Source organism: Lemur catta, chromosome 25 (assembly GCF_020740605.2).
Source record: "Lemur catta isolate mLemCat1 chromosome 25, mLemCat1.pri, whole genome shotgun sequence".
Classification (NCBI taxonomy): domain Eukaryota; kingdom Metazoa; phylum Chordata; class Mammalia; order Primates; family Lemuridae; genus Lemur; species Lemur catta.
Genome location: NC_059152.1, coordinates 6,730,555 through 6,753,205, shown reverse-complemented (window position 1 = coordinate 6,753,205; position 22,651 = coordinate 6,730,555). Strand labels below are relative to the sequence as shown.

The window sequence follows — 22,651 nt, the reverse complement described above, 5'->3', positions numbered from 1 at the left end:
CATTTCTATTATTATTACATTGTAATATATAATGAAATAATCACACAACTCACCATGATGCAGAATCAGTGGGAGCCCTGAGCTTGTTTTCCTGCAACTAATGCTCCCGCTGATCTGACAGGAGGTGGAAACAAAGGACTGTGGGTCCCTGATGACATCACTGACCTCCTGAGTTAACCAACCTGGAAAAAATGACACCCTCCCTCTCTGGACTGACATTAAGACATAATAAATCTCCATATTAAGCTAGTCTATATTAAAATTTCCTGTTTCAACCAAAAACTCTGCAATAGTTTATTTCTCAACGTGATCAAACAATAAGCTTAACTACTATATTAATTTATTCAAAAGACTTCAGTTTTAAACATCTATAAAACATTCAGTAATCCATTATTTCTTTGATTTTAACATTATAAATTTAAGTAATAGAAGGAACAAAAAATATGTAATGAGACTGACTATATTTCAGCAGTGTACCTTAGAAGAGGGAAACCAAAAAACCCACCATCATCAAAACAAATAAACAAACATACTTTATTAGGCATGTCTATGTTTTATTTTCCTTTAGGTGATATTTTTTGGAAAATTACATTTTCAAGCAATCAGTCCTTACAAACAGAGCTAACCTTTCCAAAAATAAAATACAGTATCTAGATTCTCAAAACTCACAAAACCAACTGGAAATGTCTGGTTGTCAACCAATAGTGTCATGCTCAAGTCAGTTTCACATCAAAGTAATAATCTATAACTAATTTCAATAGTCAAATTCCAATTCTAAATATTACTAGAGACTACCACTGTTATTCTCAACTGTACTGACAATTGTCTTATTGCTGAATTGTACATTATAAATTGTCTTTGGCAACTTTTATTTATCAATTACCACCATGGGACACCTATAAAGATTTGCATTAACTTAGCATTTCAAAACTTTATCATTTAAATGTAATTTGTAATAGATGCTAGAATAGGAAAGCCTCTGAACGTGCCTAATGACAAAAAAAAATCACTAAATGATCACTACTAAAAGCTTTTCAGTTTTATGTACAAGTATATAATTCAACTCAACTTTACCAGTGAAAATATTACAGTGTTCCCTCCCATTCTCTGTAAGATCTTCTGTGGTAAAGGACAAAAAAATAAATGGAGAAAGTAACATCTGGGTATCTGTCAATTTTTCTGGAAGGTTGTTTCATATAAATTTAAAATGGCCTAAAATTGGCCAGAATATAATATTTATTTTCACTATAATACCTCATAAACTTGTACTTAAAGTATATTGACAGCTTATTAATTTTTAATTCTTGTTCCATGGAATAAGCCTATTTTGGAGGCTTGGCACAATAGTAACAAGAAATTTAAACTAGAAGCTCGAGTCCAGAAATTTAACTAAAAAATCTTTTCTATATATAATAAAATCATCAACTTAAATTATAAATGGCTTCCACTAAAAATTACCACTCAAAAATTCACAAAAAGTAAATTAAAATAGATATGGCAGAAAGTGCACTCCAAAATATGTACTATGTTCACATTACAAAGATAAACGATGAAGGTTAACCAGCAAAAATTCAAATAGGTATATAGGCAAACATTTGTATGCAAACTTCCATGAATAAGATACAAGAAACAATTCATTTGGATAATTTTATGTACAGCTTGTATACACTTTAAAACAAGTACAACTGAGAACGATTCTATGTAAAAGCCACAATAAAGTCAAATGAAATACGAAATAACAGTCTTACAAATTGGTCTCTTTTAGGAGTTCTCAGAAGAATAATAATTAGGAAACATTATTCTAAGAAATGCCCTCTTCTTGATCAATCATTTCTGTTTTAACTGAAAACACATCTGCCAGCATATGTTTTGGAATTTCCGAACCTCTGACTTTCAAAGCGTAACAAGCATTCTCCACTTTGGCCAGACTTTGTTTCAAGGTATACAGCTTCTTAGAAACCTCATATGGTCCAGTGTTGCCAATGAATGAAAATCCATCATACACCTGACGTAAAAACTGGCTCACTTCAAAGGGGGTGTCAATGTCCCCATTCCCCACACTGTTAATACACATCCGCATCAATTCTCCAGTTAAATCAGCCACTCCCAGAAGGTAATCAACAGGTGTGACTTTCAGCCTCCAAGTGCCAAACTCCTTATCTTGTGCATCAGAGGAGGGCTGGTAAAACAAAACAAAAAACACACACAAAGAAAATACACTGTGAAAAAGAGTGAATATAGCATGTATTACATTATAAACTACAAAATCAATAGCAGATCACACTGATTTTCTCTAATAACCTAAGTTTTGCTTAATAATCATTTGGGTGTTAGAAGAGGAAATCTATGCCCTTGGTGGGGAGTTGAACCAGATGACTTCAAGATGCTTTTGAAATCTAATACTGTATCATCTTAAAACCCACTATTTCCAACTTCACTTGACATACAAGAGGAAAACATTCTTAAACAAGGCTTAATGACTTTATTGCATGACAATGACTTATTTAAAGGACAGATCACAAGGCCCTCCAGATTTGTGAGCCTAGTCACTTCATCCCTTTCTGACCTCTTACCTTTTCCTACTCAGGACTGACCATCACAATTTATTACTCTCTCATTGCATCCTCGATTCCCTTAGACGCCTGTATTTCCTACTACACCTGCCCAACAGAAACAGAATCCTGAATCAACACTAAAATCTACTCGTTAGTCCTTTATTCGGGTGGCTGAGAACCACTCAGTTAAAAAATAGTAATCACAACTACATAGAGTTTGGACTGCTACGAATTACTCACCAATCCTTTTACTTATTCTTAGATGGTTCTCTCTCCAGTGTCTTTATACACTATTCCAAACCTTCACCACTCTCCTCAGTCCCCTGCTCAATCCCAAACCTCTTCACTTTCCATAGACAACCTTGCCTAATTTCACTGACCTGCTCTTTTGCCGGATCATCTAGCACAATCTCTCAATTACCTTTACACCTACCAAAAAAAAAAAAAACCCAAAACTTATTTATATCCACCCACGTCCAGCTTTACCTTCTATCCTCCAGTCTGAGATGATGAGTTGTCCCTCCTCTTGTTTGAGGTTAACTCTTCCAAATGACCTTGACCCATCTCCTCCCACCTCTTCCAGGACCTTGCTTCATAAGGTGTGTGCCCTTGGGCAAGTTATTTCATCTCTCTAAACCTCAGTTTCCTCATCTGTAAAATGGGATAACAGTACCTACCTCAGAGGTTTAGTTTAAGGATTAAATGAGCTAACATTTACCAAGTTCTTGGCACAATGCCCAACACAAAGTAACCACTCAATAAATGTTAGCTGCTGTCATCACCACCATCATCATGTAAATCTCCTCTCTCCACATCAATTTCTCTCTATTGGATTCTTTCTGGTAGAGACAATGTCTAAATTGCTATTAAGAGATTGTATGTTTAAAACACTAGGTGAAGCTGCAATTACATCACAGGACACTTGAGGCAGGGGGAACGGTAAAGGTGTGCAGTAAGAACTGTGTTATGTTTTTGAGGAACTAGTGAGGTATTTGTTTTGAGTAAAGTAAGGAGTAGTACAGGATGAGACTAGGGGGATAGTTTTACTAGGACCACTCTGGTTGCTGTGTATCCAATATATGAATCCTGTTTGAACTCTCCAGAGACCATCTGGTCTAATGCCCTCATCATACAGCATATGAAATGAGGTCCAAGAATCATCATGGGTAATATAGCTAGTTACTGGCACTATATGTTTCTATTCTATTTTTCTATATGTTTGAAATTTTCCATAATAAAAAGGTTTTTTTAAAAATTAAATTTAATGGTTTTGACAATATTCTCAACAGTCAAGTCAGAACAAAATGCCTTTCCTTATCAAATACTCACAAATTTTAGCATCAAGAATCTTTAGCACTAAAAGGAAAAATTACTTATGAATGTGGTCTTAATCTGAGAAGTGTATACAGATATCACAGCACCATAATCTTAGAATAATTTAGTACCTAAGCCCTAAAAACAGTACATTTACTATCGGTTTTCTAGCCTCTTTCCCAATTTAGAGGAAACTTGAAACGAAGATATGGTAACCTCCCTAATGTTATTTAAGAAGCAGGGTCAAATAGGCTTAACTTTACTTTCTTCTATAATTCAATCTACACTAGATGAATCAAAAACATGAAGAAATTTTACTTCTCAAAATGAATGCCTCCTTAATAAACTTAATATAATTTAAAAAGTTGAGAAAATACATGACTTCCTTAAAGTAAGTTACACTTGTCATGCCAAATTAGTCTTATTTTGTAATATTAACATTTTAGTTGAAATTTAAGAAAATATTATTTCTACAGCTTCTTCCACCTCCTGCCTACATATCCTGAATCCTTGAGCGGTGTTTTGAAAAATAATTTTAAAAAAGAAAAAAATAAAAAATAAAAAAAAAAAGGAAAGAAATTACTTAATTTTAAGTGTACTGGTATCAAATATTCAATATAGCTTGACTTACTGCCTAAATGTTTTATCTTGAAACTCAGAAAGAAAAAAATAGTATCTGTTTAAAAGTCAAACTGCAAAAGTTTCTTTTTCTTAATTCAAAAAAGCTACATACATTTCAGACACAAGCATTATGATCTGAGTAAGTGATGAACAGAACAGCTCTCACTATGTAACAACTACTTTATAACAACGCACTACTGAGCACTTGTGTGTCAAGCGCTACACACTGCCTAATTAAAAATCTGTCATTCAAATCCTCTGAAACAACCCTTTGAGGTAGGTACCTGCTGCAAGGGGTTCCTAGGGCACACTTTGAGAAGCACTGGCAAAGAGTGGGAAAGGACACAGACCCGGATTCAGAATACCTGGTTTCAAACCTCACCTCTGCCAACTTTTTAGTTGTGTGGCTTCTGCTAAGTTACTTAAACTCCCTAAAAGCCTGTTTCTTTCTCTGTAAAACGGGGGTAATAATTCTTACCTTGTGAGGTTAATAAAATGATTAAATCATTAAACAAGATAGTGCTTATGAAGGGCACATAAAAAATACATAGCAAAACCAAACGAGGACTTAATCAGTCAATAGTGCTTAAGGTAAAGAGCATTACTTTCCCTAATACAGCCACTGTTATTCTTGCTCTATCCACTAACTGAAATATTTAAAAAGACTATTTCCCTAGAATCTATGAAACCACACTTTAGAAAAACTATTCCCATCTCAATCTTCTTCGCATTACAAATCAGTAAATCTCCTACAAACATTATGCTGTTATATAAACTATATAATAAATGTGAAATAAGATTTTAAATTCTCACCGTCTTATTTTCTTTCCCATTGTCTTCAGTTGTAAATATCAATTGTTTATTAATTTCATCCATACTGATTAATGATCGTGTTTTGATAAAGTGTTGAAAAGAGACAGCTTCCACATATTCCTGGAGTCCTAAAAACCAACCAAGAAAATTACTAAGAATAAGCACTACTTATCAGTAAGAATGGCATAATAAAATACTTCAAATTGATCATCACCTAAGCTCAACCAAAGTTTAATGGACGCTTACTGTGATGCCAGCACTAGACTAGATACTTAGAATAACCTGGGGACAGATGGTGGGGACTAGCACTGGACATGGAAACATTTCTCTGACAGCTCAAATATACTGTTTCTTCTTTCTACTTCATGAGTCATTAGTCTTGAAAATCTACTTTTTCCTACAGAGAAATATCAAAGATTTAAAAAAAATTTTTTTAAGAATTTAGGAAAAGGCTATTCCATAGGCTTTAACAGAACTATATAGATTATTTTTTGCTTCCTTAAGCAGCAAAATAATGATTAAATCAAATAAGACATGAAATTGAGGATTATTTAGTTGTTTTTTTTTTTTTTTTAGAGACAGGGTGCTCACTGTCGGCCAGGCTAGAGTGCAGTGGTGTGATTATAGCTTACTGTAAGCTTGAACTCCTGGGCTCAAACATGGATCTTTCTTAAAATTTTAATAGCCAAAATCTTTTTGAATAATCCAGATTAAAATGTCAAAATACTGTTTGTCTCTTCATACTTCAAAATGGATCTAAGAAGAATAGATAACTTCTTTCTGCTTTAGCATTTCACATTAAAAAAAAAAAAGCACAATTTTGTGCCAGGTGTAAATTCTAAAAAAAAAATAAAAAATAAAAAAAAAATCACACTTGAATCAAAAGTAAATTTTGGTGAAGATGAAAATAGTACTATAAATATTTTTTCAAGTATTTGTCAATTTACTGTCTCTTAGCTTCATTATCTCAGATATTTTGGAAGTGGAACCTTAAAACATTTCTCCTATGACAGCTGGCAACATGTTAAGCTATGTTGGTACAGGATGCTAGGTGCTCAAGCTACAGTAAGGGAGCAAAGAGATCTCTTCCTGGTTCTGGTGTGCCACTCTTAGCAGCCTTCTAAGTGTGGGGTAGCTAGCACCTCAGGGAGCCCAGCAGCATGTGGCTTCTCCCTTGGGACAGCTTCTTTTATACTTCAGAGAGTGGCTTCCCAGTGAGCCACCTCCTTGGGTGGAGATTTCCATAGCACGTCACCTCCCCATGGACAGCTTCCCAGAGAGTTCCACCAGTGCAACCCTTCGGTGAGCACCTCTGCCACCCAGTGGACCAGGCCTGTACCTCTGTAGGAAGGCCTGGATCTTACCTTGCGGGGGGCAATGGCTGTTCATTCTATCTGATATTTCTGTACTCTTTGAAGTTCTCTTTTCTTCCTACTAGATAATCCCCTACATGGTTAATAATTCTTTACATTAATTTTCCCTGTTCAAATTTCTATGTAGTTGTTTCCTGTTTGGACCCTGATGAATACAACAGGAAATTAAGAAAATAAATAATGGTATTTCCCCTCTAGCCCTTATCACCTAGAGAAGGTGCTCCATCTTCTGAGACTGGTCACTGTACTAGGCTCAGGATCAAGATCCAATCCCAGCAGGAAGCTTAACATGGATTCTGCCTTCAATGTATGGAGTGTTCCACCTTATGTTCTCTACCGGAGGCTTACTGTTAATCCTGAAACATACTCTACCCCATACACTGACCCTATCTTTCTACTGCCCCATCTCTGTTCCCCTTCAGAGCTCAATTTCTTGAAGTGGCTGGCTACATTTCCTCAACACCTTCATCTCACACTTCTCAGCCTACTTCATTCAGTCTAGCTTGAGCCCATCTCTACACCCAAACTGCTCTCATTAAGATTACCAAACCAAGTCAGTCTAGTGGACATTTCTTCTGTCTTAATCTTAGCAGCATTCAGCATTTTTGGCCACTTTCTCCTTCTTTAAACAAGCTTTCCTTTGATTCCTTTGACAGCATTATCTTCTGGTTTCTCATTTTTCTACTTCTCTAGCCATACCTTCTTAGTCTCCACCTCTATTAGTCCTAGGTTCTCTCAAGTTCATCTACACTTGGTTTCAATTAACCCCACTGTCCCCAAACTTCACTTCTCTGGCTTAGAGTCACATATATTCAAATGTACACTTGATATCCTGTCAGAGATACCTGACAGTCAACAAGTCCAACAATGAACTCGCAACCTTCCTTTCAAACCTGGTCCTCTTAGTTCTTCTTCCCATCCATTCTTTACCTCTTTTCATTCATCCTCACACTGCAGACTGTTTGCCTTTTTAATATATACCTATGACCACATCATTCCCCTGTTTAAAGCCCAAACAGCTTCCTGTGGCTCTTAGAATACAGGGCAAAATCATTAACATGACTTCTAAGACCTTGCTTAATTACACCCCTACCTACAATATCAGCCACAATTCATACTACAGTCAAGTCATAACTCACAAAGGGTTACATTTCTAAGATGGGTACATAAACCCATATCTGTACAATGTAAGAATTGCTCTTAAAATCCTTTAAATCAACAAAAGTACAAGGCTTCTATGCACCCTATAATATGAACTTTTCCTACAGTTAATGTTAAGTCACTATTTCTTCAATACAGGCACCTGTCTCTTAATGATGGGGACATGTTCTGAGAAATGCATCACTGGGCAATTTCACTGTGTGAACATCAGCATGGACGGACCCAGACGCAGACGGTTTAGCCTTCTACACATCTAGGCTGTAGGAAACAGCCTATTGCTCCTAGGCCACAAACCTGCACAGCATGTTACTCTACTGAATTCCGCAGGTGGCTGTAACACAATGGTAAGTATTTACGTATCTAAACATAGATATGTTATGCTCTAACACAGAGAAAGTTCAAGGACCTGGCCCAAAACACTGAAAAGCATTTTTGGTCACATGTAGGTAAAAGGATGTTTAAACAAGTTATGTTTCAACTTGATAAAAAGGACATCCGCTATTTTCCGTGAATAATCCCCAAGGTGAAAATTTTCAACCTACTGCCATAGTCCATCAAACAATGCCTTCCCCTTCTGCCTTTGCCTTGGATGAAATCCAATTAGAATTATTTACACAATCAGCTGCCAGTAAGAGAGAAGTCTGTAGGATGATTTTTTACATAATTTGTTATTCTCCTCCTATTAGAACATACACAGGGAAAACCCAATTTAAGGCTTCTGATTGTTTTTACTTATTCTTATAATATTTAAGCAATATATATCCAGACCACCTCCCCATCAAAAACCATATATAAAGTCAAACAGTTAAGACAAAGATTTCATTATAAATTCATATGTCTCAACTTTGTTTCTGGGCTTTTAATGCTTTTTTAGAAAATAAACTTTACCATATAACTCAGCAATTCTGCTCCTAGGTATACAACCAAGAGAATAAAAGCATATGTTCACACACAGACTTGTAGGCAAATGTTAACAGCAGTATTTTTCACAACAGCCAAAAAATGGAAACAACCCAAATGCCCATCAATTGATGAATGGATAAACAAACTGTGGTATATCCATAGAATAGACTGTGATTCAGTTATAAAAAGGAATCAAGTACTAAGACATGCTATGACCTAGATGAACCTTGAAAATAATATTAAGTGAAGTAAGCTAGACACAGAAGGCCACATATTATATGATTCTATTTATATGAAATGTCCAGAAAAGACAAATCCACAGAGATAGAAAAGTCAAATAGTAGTTGCTAAGAGTTGGGGGTTTTGACTGCTAATGGGTAAGGGAGTTCTTTTTGGGGTGATGAAATGTTCTGGAAGTAGATAATGATAGACGCAAAACCCTGTGAATATACTAAAAACCACTAAATTGTTCAATTTTAAAGGGTTAATCTTATGGTATGTAAACTATATTTCAATTTTTAAAAACTGCATATATGTAACTGTCTCTAGGAGTAGCACCTGAATTTTAAAACAAGTTAGCTTTACCCGATCACCAAAATGTTAAAACAAAATCAGATCTACATTTGATTCATAGGCCACTCTGCTAAAAATCTATTTCTGAATACATTAATTGTACATTGAAAATAAATACATCTACAAACCTTAGCTTTGTAATGTACAAGAAAAGAACTTTTATCTGAGGAAGTCAAGTTCTTTTAAATTATCAGGCCCAGAGAGGCATTAAAATGAGACAGCAATCACATCCTACTCTCCACTTTGAACTATGTATTCTTCATCTTTTGAATCTGCCTGTTATTTCAAGTGGATATATATTAACCTAATAATGCCACACCAGACACTATTACCCACACCCTATAATTTAATAATGTATAGCCAATCACTAATCAATCTTATTTCTGTAAACCAATGAGAATTCCTGACAAACAACTTTGTATCAAGCCTATTCTCTGTCCCCCCTTTTTGCCTTTAAAAACCTACAAGAATGGAGCTCATATCCCAGGTTACTTGGGTCTTGAGTCTTCCAGGTAGCTGTCCTCACTTTGGCTCAAGTAAATTCTTTAGATTATAATTTATGCCTAATTATATAAAAATTGTATTTTTCCTTTTAGGTTGACAAGTATACGCATTATACTACCAACAGTAAAACCTAAATGCAATTCCACTAAATTGGATTTTTTCTGTCTGAGCAGGGCTTTTACTTTAGCATTGAATAAGTAAATCAGTGTGGCTGAGTTTTTATCCCAAATGAAAATAAATTTTAGAATTTAGCACAACATTACAGATTAATTCTGCTAAATTCCAAAACGGATAGGTACAAATATTTGTTAATGGCTATGTACTAAACAAAATAAGGAATGCTTTCCTTAAACATAATTCATTTAATTTTCAAAACAATTCAGGAGGTAGCTATTATTGTTCTATGTGAAAGGTGAAAAAGTTGAAATTCAAACAGATTGTATACCTTGTTCCAAGGTTATAGAGCTGAGGAATATCACAGCAAACATGTAAGCCCAGATCTGCCTGATGGCAAAGTCTCTCTCTTTACTTCACCTCCCTGAGCAAATATTACCTCTTAAAAGTGGACCTGAACAACTAGAAAAGTTAACACCAATATGGGATCTTCTAAAATTGACTTTCCTAATACCAAAGGATCACATGCTCTTCCTATCTCCCTCAATCCTTATAGTAATCCCTTGAGCAACTCCTGTCAGCTCTTTCAACTCCCTTGTCCCTTGGAGTGATGCTCAAAATATTTTAACAGGAATATCAATTATTATGTAACTAAATATAAACCCAAAAATCTTTAAAATATTCTTTTATTTTCCTAATACATTATACTATATTTATTATAAAACTGCTTACCAAATGACATAGAAAATAACATATCCCCCAAATTGTTCCAATAATTCTCAAATCATTTCTGAAATTTTTAGATGCTGTTGGTCAGAGCTTCTGTATTTAGTTGCCTCTAGCTAAATGATTCCTTTGCCGGAGCCATGACTTGACAGTGAGAACGTCATCGAACTCTCCCTGTGACCCCCTGCATTGAAAGGATCAGGGGACTGGGTATCCTGCCAATGTGGAGGACTCACAGGCTTGCCCCCACCTCAGCTTTCCGCTCTCCCCACCATTCCTCAAATGTCCACTCATCTCTCCCCCCGACCACTGGGGGAGGAAGAGAGTAGAAAAGAAGAAAGGCAGTTTGTGCTGTCACTCGCTGGGTGTGTGTGTGCTGTCCTTCAGTCGTTATCACTAAAATTCCCTTCCCCCAGACATCTCTGTGTGCAGAGACTGCCACTCCCCTCTCCACCAGAGGGTATGCCTCAAAGAAAGCAATGCTCCCTGAACCCATCTGAGAGATTATTACTGCAGCCTAAGGAAATATGCTCTGCATGAAATGAAACACCTGTGTTTCCATAAATACCTGTGTTTATATCCCTGGTGCCCAGTAGAATTCCCAGATCCTATCTGCTTCTCCCCTTAGAGCTTCTTTTGCAGGGAGGGGTTACAAAAGAGTCCACAGCTTAGCTGCACAACATAAACCCCTCACCCCATCCCTGGACTTAACTCAAAAGCAACTGCTCAGTCCCTCTACCCCAAAAAATGACATTTGTAGCTCATCCCTTAGCTGGAGTGCACAAACCAAAAAGTATCTGTTACAGACTGAACTGTGTCACCCAAAAAATTCACACGCTGAGGCCCCAACCTCTAGCACCTCAAAATGTGACTGTATTTAGAGACGTGATTAAGTTAAAATGAGGCCATTAAAGTGTGCCCTAATCCAACATGCCTGGTGACGTAAGAAAAGATTAGGACACACAGAGGGACACCAGAGATGGGCACACACACACAGAGGAACCACCATGTGAAGACACAGGGACAAGAAAGCCATCTGCATGCCATGAAGAGAGACCTCAGGAGAAATCAAACCTGCCGATACCTTGTTCTCTAACTTTAGGCCTCCAGAACTTTAAGAAAATAAATTTGTGTTGTTTAAGCCAGTGGTCCCCAACCTTTTTGGCATCAGGGACAGGTTTCATGGAAGACAATTTTTCCACGGACAGCAGTGGGGGGGTGGGGAGCTCAGACGGTGATGCTAGCGATTGGGAGCAGAGAAGCTTGGCTCCTTCACCCACTGTTCACCTCCTGCTGTGCACACCACCCCCACTTCTCTGCCACCTGGTTCCTAACAGGCTGCAGACTGGTATCAGCCGCAGCCGGGGGTTGGGGATCACAGCTTTAAGCCACCAGCCTGTGGTATTTTATTATGGCAGGCCCGCCAAACTAATATACTATTTTATTTTGGATCAGTATATGTTTGGTGTCTAGGATAAACCACAGGTGCTGAAATTTGTATTATTAATTTTATTACTCATCAGTTAATAATATACTATTTATCAACAGACACAAATGTATTTTTATTTTAACAACCAAAATGGACATAATAGTATATCAAACTGAGTATCTTGTCCTTTTTTCCATTGTCATCCTGCTGCAACTAATAGGCAAAAGCCTAACCATGAATTAACCTAACTTTCTGCCTAGTTCATTCTTATTGCTATGCAAAAAGAATTCTATTTATTGATCAGGTCAACTTTCAAAAATGATTAACAATAACTACTAAATGTTCCTAGGTAAGTTCCTATCCTCATTCCCCTTAGAGTCATTCTTAAATCTCCAGTCTACTCTCAATTTCAAACCAACTCCCTGCTTCACCAACCTTTCTTAGCACGTGATATGAAAATAGAAGTTACTGAGCAAGGATTTCCTCAATTCCCTACCTCTATACCCGTCCTTAATCCATCTCAGAAGAGGGGACTGTCCTCTCATATAAGGTTTGTCAATCTACCTAAGGTCTGGATCCCAACCTCAAGTCTTGAGGGATCCTACTCCATTATATATTTCATTCTATTTCCTTTAGTTAAGGTTTTCAGTCTTTGGCCTTCTTCTCACTCTATACTCTCCTGGGACAACTGAATTTATCCATGTTGATAAATTCAACTACAGTTTATAAACTCATGACTGTAAATGCAAATGAGACTTGTATCCTGCGTTCTCTAGACCCACATATCAAATTTCCTCCTACTGGTGCTACCTGGATGCCCCATAATTTCCAATTAACCATATCCAAAAACCCATTCCACCTTTCTGTTTTCTTCTCTTAATAAATAACATTCCCATTCATCCAGCAGGCCGAACCAGAAACCTAAAGGCTTTCCTAGACTATTCCTCTTTCCCTGTACTTTTTATTAAAACTGTCTTCTAAAACCATGCCGTAACTTCACTACTAACACCAAACTTGGGGCCCTATTCATTTCACACCAAGAATGACCACTATAGCCTCTTTACCTTGCTGACTCTAGTCTCCCTCCAAGTAAAATATGATAATGGCATAACAGAAAGCAGAGACTTGAAAAGAAGATGTCCTATGTTCAAAAGCCAATTCGGTCTCTTGCTAGCAGTATGAATTAAGGTAAGTTTATTGATGTTACTGTACTCCAATTTTCTCATTTTTAAAGTGCAGGCATCTACCTACATAGTAGGGTTTATATAGAATAATGTATTAGGATCTGTAAACATTTTTTGTGACTATTTTAATTACAATTTAATAAGTATATATTTCATATTGTAAACTTTTGTGGTAACTACTATGACCATGAGAAAATCTCTTTATAGGCATTTTCTGGGTTAAAGAAACTGAGTTTGTGAACATTCTCTCTAGAGGAATGTCTGGTACACACTACTTAGACTATCCAAGTATATGAAGATCTTTTAGTTCAGTTTTTCCAGTAAGGTGGAGAGAGACAATAAAGAAATATAATATACAAGGAGATTACACACAGTATGTTAGAAGTTGATAATTGCTATGAAAAAAAAGAGCAACAATGTGTACTAGGTGGCCAGTTGCGGTGGCTCACGCCTGTAATCCTAATACTCTGGGAGTCCGAGGCAGGAGGATCGCTCAAGGTCAGGAGTTCGAGACCAGCCTGAGCAAGAGCGAGACCCCATCTCTACTAAAAACAGAAAAAAATTATCTGGACAACTAAAAATATGTATAGAAAAAATTTGCCGGGCATGGTGGTGCATGCCTGTAGTCCCAGCTATTTGGGAGGCTGAGGCAGAAGGATCGCTTGAGCCCAGGAGTTTGAGGTTGCTGTGAGCTAGGCTGACACCACAGCACTCTAGCCCAGGCAACAGAGAGCGAGACTCTGTCTCAAAAAAAAAAAAAAAAAAAAAAGTGTACTAGGTTTATGAGGAAAATCTTAACATCTGGGGTAAGATAAAGCCTTTACTAGGTTAGGTTCTGAAGTCAACAGGCAAATTAAATCCATGTGGGAAGAAACCAATGATACCACTTACTTACTAGCTTATAACCTTGGGTATAACTTTTGTGAGCCATTTCCTTATTTGTGAAGTGGTAAAAACATTATCTGTGATTTAGGGTACTGCAGAAATCTATGAGGTCATGAATATAAAGAAGAACAGTGGCTTAAGAAATATCTCTAACTGGCCCAAAACACCCACTTAACTCACCATTCACATTCTTGGATAAAAGAATTAAAACATTATTTAGGGTCTGAGCTTAGTTTTGTGCACCAAAATATCTAAAAAAAATGACAATTTGTATCATTATCAGTGATATAAACTAAAAAAAAAGCAATATTTTTGAGCTAAAAAGGCATTTCTCCTCAACTGTTAATTTTTCAACAATAGAAAACAAATAAGACACAAAAATTTTCTCCAGTGACTTATTTCAAGTAATTAATTATTCACTCATTTCTTTAATCATCCCTTGGGATAATTTGTAATATACTCTGATAAGAAATGTGTAGAAAACAGACGTAACCTTTTGTTGTTGTTCAATCATTAGGATACTCAATGTTTGAGCTCACACAAGTATTCCTTAGGGAAATGTTCTGCGTGCCACTAGCACTATTCTTAATGAGGAAAAGCACAGAACTCCTTTAGTTTAATGCCAGAATTGTTTTATCTTCAAGTCAAAAGAACAACTATTTGGAATAACACCAAAACAAGCATTTAACAATTACAAGCAGCAAGCTATTCATAAGCATCATATTGTTAATGCTAATCTAATTATAAATAACCTTATTTTATCAAATAAAATATCTGTCAGCAAATTTTTAAGTCCCAGATAGCTCTTTATTTGACATTGTTCCCTAACTTTAAGAAAAAACATCTTTATTACTTCAATTCAAATAACCTCATTTTAAAGATTTCTTACACAAGACTGAGATATAGAGGATCCTTATTTTTTTTAATCCATGAGTAGGTAATCTTCAAAGAAAACTTATAAATCATAAAGACTTAAAACAGACTATGACATTTATAATAATTCTCAATGATATGGTGAAGTGGGAAAGACTGAAGGAAGAGCACGCCTATTTTGCTAATGCCCTGTCTTTCCAAGAGAGTAGTGCTTGCTTCCTGATTTAAGAAACACTCTACATACTCAATGATGTATCTTTTACCTTTTTCCCCCTCTATTTCCGATGTTCTAAAGACCAATGTATAGCTTTCTAGGTGTCTTTTGCTATCATTTTATGGTCTTTGACCTTTTCTAAACTCTTTCCTTACACCTTACTCATTGATGAAAGAAGGACACATAAAATAGAGCTACTAGACCCAATACAACAAATTGAGGATGTCCCACTAGATATCTGGGGAACTCTAAGTTGTCAGAATTAGTAGAGCCTTACCATGAACTAATAAGGAATTGAGAAGTTTAATCTAAACATGAAAAATGTGACATCACTTTTCACACATGAAGCACTAACATTGTGAGGAAAACAAACGAGTTTTTATAAAAATGTAAGTTTTAAGCACAGATTGAAGTCAAAAGTGAGAAATACTGTGGCCAGCTTTGACTATTAATTGCCGTGAGTTTTTGCAAGATAGGCTTACTGCATGATGTGACAGAAAAAAATGATAAAGATTATGGGTTATTCAAGTTCTTGCCATTAGTTATTCAAGTTAATATGATACTTTGGAGAAGTCGTAGAATTGGACTTCTGTTTAATACAGTAAGACATTTAGAATGTACTGCTTCAATTCAAGAACTTTCTAGAAATTGAGATATCTAACTTATTCTCCCATCACCAACTCTACCACCATCAGCCTTCAAGATTATACATGCATACCTAATTTATACATACAGCAGAACCACTGTGTTTGAAATATTTTCCTGCGATGGATTTATCTCTATGGTCACAGCCACTGCGCTAGCTATAGGGGAGGGAGCAACAGCAGTAATTCACTGAGTTGCCTTATGACAATATTCACGCTCATGTATAAACAACTGATAAATACCGTTACTCCTGACCTGCATCCTTGAGAAAATCTGCAACACACCTGCAGACTGGAGGTGCCATCTTTGAATTCCAGCCAACCCTGAGAACTGACAAAGTTCCAACTTACCTCCTCCCCACGCACCTCCACTAGGAGGAGAATACAAAAATTTTAAGAGAGCAAATAGAAGGCGGCAGAAGTGTTACCACTAACGTTATCTGACCTGCCAATCAATGAGCAATGACAAGAGTACCCAAGAGAAGCTTCACCAAATGGGTTTTGACAGTGAGTATTATTCACATTCATGGCATGGCTCTTTTCACTAAACATGGCCCATACATGCAACACAGCACCACCAGGAAGAGAATTACTATTGATGTCCTCTCCCGATACAAAGAACTGCTCTAGAAAAAGGAACTAGGAACTCATCAGTCAACACTAACTTTTGTTTAAAAAAATGAGTTATAATTTACATACTGTAAAAAGTGCATAAATCTTAAGTGTGCAGCTCAATGAATTTTCATGTGTTCACCTATGAACCGTCATCTAGATCAAAATACAAAACATCACTATCACCTCAAAAGGTTCCCTCATGCCTCTAGTCAGGAAGCCCTGCCCCTAACCTCCACTCTCAGGTAAATACTATCCTCCTTTTCATCTCTCTACATTAGTTTTGCATGTTCTTGAATTTCACATAAATGGAATTACACAGTAGGCCCTCTTTTCTATCTACTTATTTTGCCCAAAATGTGAGAGTCATACTCACTGCTGCATATATTTATCACTTTTTTATTGCTATGTAATATTACATTATACAACTATGTCACAATTTATCTATTTATTCCCCTGTTGATGGGCATTTTTTAGTTTAGGCTATCATGACTGTAGCTGCTATGAGCTTTCTTGAACATCTACCTTTTGGTGACATAAGCCTCACTTCTCTTGGGTACGTACATACCCAGAAGTAGAACAGACAAAACACAGAGTAATCACGTGTTTAGTGGAAATAGATACTGCCAAGTAGTTTTTTAAAAGTAGTGTTGTCAGTCTTTATAATTTAGCCATGCTGGTAGATGAGTGATACCTAACTGTGGTGTTACTTTGCATTGCCCTAGTGAATAATAATGCTGAGCATCTTTTCATAGCTATTTTCATTACATTTCCATAGCTATTTGGATATTCTCTTTTTTGAGGTCTTTGTTCAAGTTTTTTGTTCATTTTTTAAACTACGCGTCCTTTTGTTGATTTGTAGAAATCCATTACCCAATGTATATATTAAAATGTCTTCTCTCAGACTTCAGCTTGCCTTTTCATTTTTTTTCTTCTCCCTGCCTTCACTTTCTTAATGATGTCTTTTAATAAACAGAATTTCTTAATTTTAATGAAATTCAATTAATCAATTTTTCCTTTAACAGTTAATGGGATTTTTAAAAATCACTTCAAACAAACTTTCCAACCACAAGGTCATGACGATATCCTATGCTTTCTTCTAGAAATCTGATTTGGCCCAGTATCTCTGATCTTCTCTCCCACTCCGGCCAAATTTGTCATATTTGAGGTTACACCATTTCAAAACACAAACTGAAGTCATGAAATCATGTTTACTACGTGAGCTATTATTTAAAAATCAAATAAAGACCTGATACTAAAAGATAAATTATCATAATAGGACTGTACTTCCTTTGATACTATGCTATAATGACTCCTCATAGAACTGGCTGAGTTATTACTTCAGTTTCCAGTAATGCTTTAAATGATGGATGCTGGTATGTTCTCTTACCAATATTAAAAGGTATTTCAATGTTTCTGAAAAACAAGTGCATAAATTATAAGTGTTTAGACTAAAATTAGATAAACATATTGAGTAGATACTAAATAAATTCATTTCCCACTTTTTCTGCAAATCTTAGGGAATGCAGGCTGAGCATCCATAATTCAAAAATCTAAAAATCCAAAATCCTCCAAAATGTAAAACTTTTTGAGTCCCAACATGAAGCTCAAAGATCAAAGGAAATGCTCATGAGAACATTTTGGATTTCGGAGTTTTGGACTAGAGATGCTCAAGAGGTGTAATGCAAATATTTCAAAATCTGAAATCTAAAACACTGCTGGTCCAAGCACTTCAGATAAGGGATACTCAATCTGTATCTGAATGATATAGTATCTCTCTTGTTAATGAGCTCATGTTAAGAGAAAAGGACAAAGAAGAAAGAACCAAGCACTTTACAAGTTTATTCAAGTACAGTGAAAATGGTGGTAACCACCAAGAATCCAGTACACCATGAACCTTTCAAAATGAACACCTAAGACTAACTATTATCCTAAAATTTCTAGATATGGCGTAACACCATGAGATGTCTGGGTCCATCTGGTTAAATTCTCTTTCATGAACCTACTGAAACAGAAACTTAGAGCCACCAGTGAGATTTACCTGTAGCTGGAAATGAAAAGTGCCCTGTCCGAACATACCCTACACACCCAACAATAAAGTTCATTCTATTAAGTCTGTGTTCTCAATTAATTTACTAAAAATCAACCAATGAGTATTACTGTACACTATTAGAAAAATAAAGCCAATTGTACGTTTTTGGATTGCCTTTACATTACTACTCAAAAGTCTCAGTTTTTTAAAGCCAGTAATATTATTTCACCAAGTGTCAATTAAAATTTACACAATTCACACATAAATCATGTAAGCATACTATTTTTTTTTAAATGTTACCATGGAAGCAAACCAAGATTTACCTGTAGTGATGGCTCGATGAAATTGGTGCATGTCTTCTCCTGATACCTCCTGCGCTACCTGTAATATCTTCTGTCGGACACCATCCAATTTTATTTCTGATTCATTCAGTATTTCTTCCATATCAGGAGCACTATAATCAAGACATTGGAAACTTTTAGAACATGAACCAGATGCTTTGATGGTGAAAAATAAAATAATCTAAATATCAAGTATGATAAAATACATACTACATATATTTGGATACTTCTAACACTAAACTACAATCATATTTTAATAGTAGGATGTAAAAACACAGAAAATACACACTTATCCAAGTTAAGCTTTACTGTAATAGATTCTAATAATAAAAAATTTAATATATTTTCACAAATAGCTATATCTTAATGAACACTCTGAGTAGAACACAAAATCCCTAGCTGCCCTGAAAATAACAATTTTCCTCTATTTTTATTAAAATATTTAGTCCTAAATTGTACCTGCTGCTAATGTCCTCTAATTCTAATTTTCACAAACCATAAAATATTCTAATAGTTAGTTACTATCCATAGAAGTATAAAGCATAAAAAATATATACACTAACAAATTTGAAAGATGTTTACTCACCTCGTAATCCTATGGAGTAGAAAAATTGTCCTTTTACTTTCAACAGTTATATCCCGACTAAGTTTCACAAGTCTCTCATATTTGTCATGCCTTGCATCAAGTTCCTGCTGAAATGCTAAGAACACTTTTTTTTTTTACTATAAGCATATTTATTTTACACTCAAAGCCTATCAATACAAAGAATGTGTGTCACAGTATGAATGCAGCCAATGGCTATACTCACCTGCGTTCATTTAAGGAATAACACAGTAGAACATGGTGGTGGGTAATGACATTAATTCTGAAAACACAAAAAGCTGAACACTATAAATAATCTCTATCATTTACTGTCTACAGTGTTCTTAATTGTCAAACATCCTGAGTCTACATCACTAAAATTCTTGAAGTACTTAGAGAGGTCCACTGAACAATATTGTTCAAACTTGTTTTATTATGTTCTCAGATGTCTAAATCTTTAAAACTAAGTGTATATTAATATTTTCTGTAAATGCCAACTATGCACTGAAACACATAAATTCCTGAATCCTTTACCATGTGTCACTGATTTATTCTTTCCCAGCATTTATCCCTCACTAGCTAAAACTACATTGTTTATTTGTAAATTTACTTGTTTATTAACCATATTCCCCAATAGAATGTAGATTTCATGAAGGCAGGGGCTTTGTCTTCACCACTGTATCACAGTATAGAACAGTGCCTGGAAGTAGATGTTCAGAAAACATTTCTTAAATGAACTGCTTGCTGAAATCACAGGCAGTACAACACCCTGCATGACAGCACTTGGTGTAGTTTGAGATAAACCTGATTTCCAAGCAGCAGTGTGCAATTCCTTGGGAACTAAGAAGTTTTTGACAAGGAACTACAAATCAATGTGCCCAATAAGCATTGCTTCTAACATGGAATGAATAATGCATCTTACTAACACATACTAGAACATAGCAGATGCCCAGTAACTATTTAGTGACCAGATAGATGAATAATGAATGAATGTAATGTGTGACACAGTCTGCTAGAGAGAAAAATCAGAAAGGCCTCAAAAGGAGGAAGCTACTTGAGCTACGTCTTGAAGAAAACCATAGTTCACCAGATGGATAACGGGGGCACCAAATTAGGAACAATTCTAACTTCTGGGTCAATATACTTTCTACTCAACTACAGCTAGTTGTCTTACATCTGTGAAGATCACTGTGGGTACTGTAGTGGTTTCAAAATATGTCCACAAATTACTTGAGACTCCTCCCCTCCAAAGGTAGAACCTAATTTCCTTTCCTAATTTCCTGCCTCGCTTCTAACAAATACAATGTGACAAAAGTGAAAGTTTGTGAAGTCTGAAATCGGGACACAAGGAGACTGTGGTTTCCTCTTTGCTCTCTCTCTCTGGAGGTCACTCAAGCAGCACCTGGGGAGGTCCATGTGGAGAGGATCAGAGAGCCGGCTGCAGGCAGAGGACTAAATTGTCAATAGCTGTGGATCCCCCAGCCCCAACCAAGCCTCCAGATGATTCCAAGTCAGAACCAACCAGCTGAGCCTCTCTCAGATTCCTGAACCACAGATTCGTAAGGTACAGGATAGTGGACAGAGGAAGACAGAGAAAGGAGGATTTTGTTTGATGTTTTCTTTTGAAATGAAGAGCAACTTGACCAAGTTAATGTCCTGAGAAAAGGGGACTGTAAATATATATGTGCATGTGTAAGATTTACTAACAGATATGAGTTTCCATTCTGTGCAAAGCACTACAGTCAAAAAGAAACAGTCCCCGTCCTCCAAAGTTTAGTTCAGGAAACAAAATTAATACACACTAAATATATGTTAGTATGTAACAGATGCCAAACTATCAGGTACACAATAGTTAAGTATGTGGCATGTCCAATATTAATTAACTAATGTTTAATGAACTAATGTTACCTGTGTTTATGTTTACTTGTTTGCTAACGTTAATGTTTACCTTAATGGGACATAAAAGTCAAGGCCTTTGGAATCACAGACTTTCAGGGCAGATCTAGCACCATCACAAAACCTCCAGGAAAATTAAGCTTCACATCTGCACATCCTACATTCTTAGGGGCCGTTTCCTTGTGCACAACATGGCTCATTAATTTTTGTTACATCTTTTAATTCTCTCCCCTTCACCAGCTTACGTTATAGAGAACTTACATTTGAAGGCCAGCATCACGGGTGAAGATGAATTGACATCCTTCCCTTCTCTTCTCTGGTTATGTGGAAAATTGTCATGCTTCCTTTTCCTGAACCCTCCTGATCCTTACGGAAAGAAAAAAAGTTGGACGGGGACCTTCCATCACCGAGAGTTTCCAAAAGCGAACACACGCCAACCCCTTCCCTCCCCTCCTCCCTTCCTTCCCAACTAAACACCCGCAGGGCCCTCGCCTTAGCGGCTTCCTCTGCAGACTGACAGAAAAGCAGCCCTGCCTTTTCCCCCAGATCATCCAGGCTCCCACCAACCGGTTCCTTCACCTGGCACAAGGGGAGCAATTACCGAACTAGAATAAAATTACAGCTCGAAGATTTCAGAAAATGAGACGCGTAAACACGGCCAACCTGGCCAGGGGAAGAACCAGAGCCGCCGCCCCCCGAGCCTGCAAGGAAAGAGGGCATCCTTCAAGGGTGGGAAGGGGGAAACCGCGTAACTAGGCAGGAGAACCTCCCCCTCTGAATAAATAACGTCCTGTGCAGTTGAGGACGCTACCTTCTTTGCTGCCCATGTCGTCAAGGCCTGCGGGAAGACGAGCGGTGACCGGCGGGCCTGTGCCGAGCGGAGCGCGCCGAGTGCGGGCAGACCGCGGACGGGTTCTTCGCGGCCTGGCTGACGTCGACGCACTGGCCGGAAGTGCGCGCCCGCAGCCACCGCCGCCGCTCCCCGCCCCCCTTACGTACTTCCGGCCTGCGACCCGGGCCCGGCGCCGCTGGATCCGCCCCCAGCGTGCTCCGGGGCCCTCGCGCCTGCGCGCCGCCGCGACTGCCCTCTGCTGTGCCTGAAGACAGAAACGCCTCTACATGCCTCACAGCAAGCTCTGTTAATGAAAAGAAAGTGCGTCCTCCAGGAGCTGAGGTATGTGTGAAAGTAAAGGAAAGCGGGGAACAAAAGAAAAATAAAATGTACGTGACTTTTTCTTTTCAAGGCACCTTTGGAACGCCGCCGCCCGCCCGCAGCCCGGACCCAGCGTCGCGCGCGGTGC

General features: G+C 37.1%; 1 protein-coding gene across 2 annotated transcripts; it reads right to left on the bottom strand.

Annotated features, from left to right (window-relative positions):
- Positions 1 to 533: 533 nt before the first annotated feature.
- Positions 534 to 22,302, bottom strand: TSNAX (translin associated factor X). Of its 2 annotated transcripts, none has more exons than XM_045537004.1 (6): positions 22,162 to 22,302; positions 21,612 to 21,716; positions 19,458 to 19,581; positions 18,854 to 18,984; positions 5,304 to 5,431; positions 534 to 2,179 (listed from the first exon to the last, which is right to left on the bottom strand). In XM_045537004.1, exons 1-6 carry the CDS (start codon positions 22,175 to 22,177, stop codon positions 1,802 to 1,804), a joined length of 882 nt encoding a protein of 293 aa, XP_045392960.1. In that variant the 5' UTR covers positions 22,178 to 22,302; the 3' UTR covers positions 534 to 1,801. The 2 variants fall into 2 exon arrangements, with proteins under 2 accessions (XP_045392960.1, XP_045392961.1); XM_045537005.1 differs by having other exon boundaries at positions 19,458 to 19,572.
- Between the last annotated feature and the right edge of the window lie 349 nt (positions 22,303 to 22,651).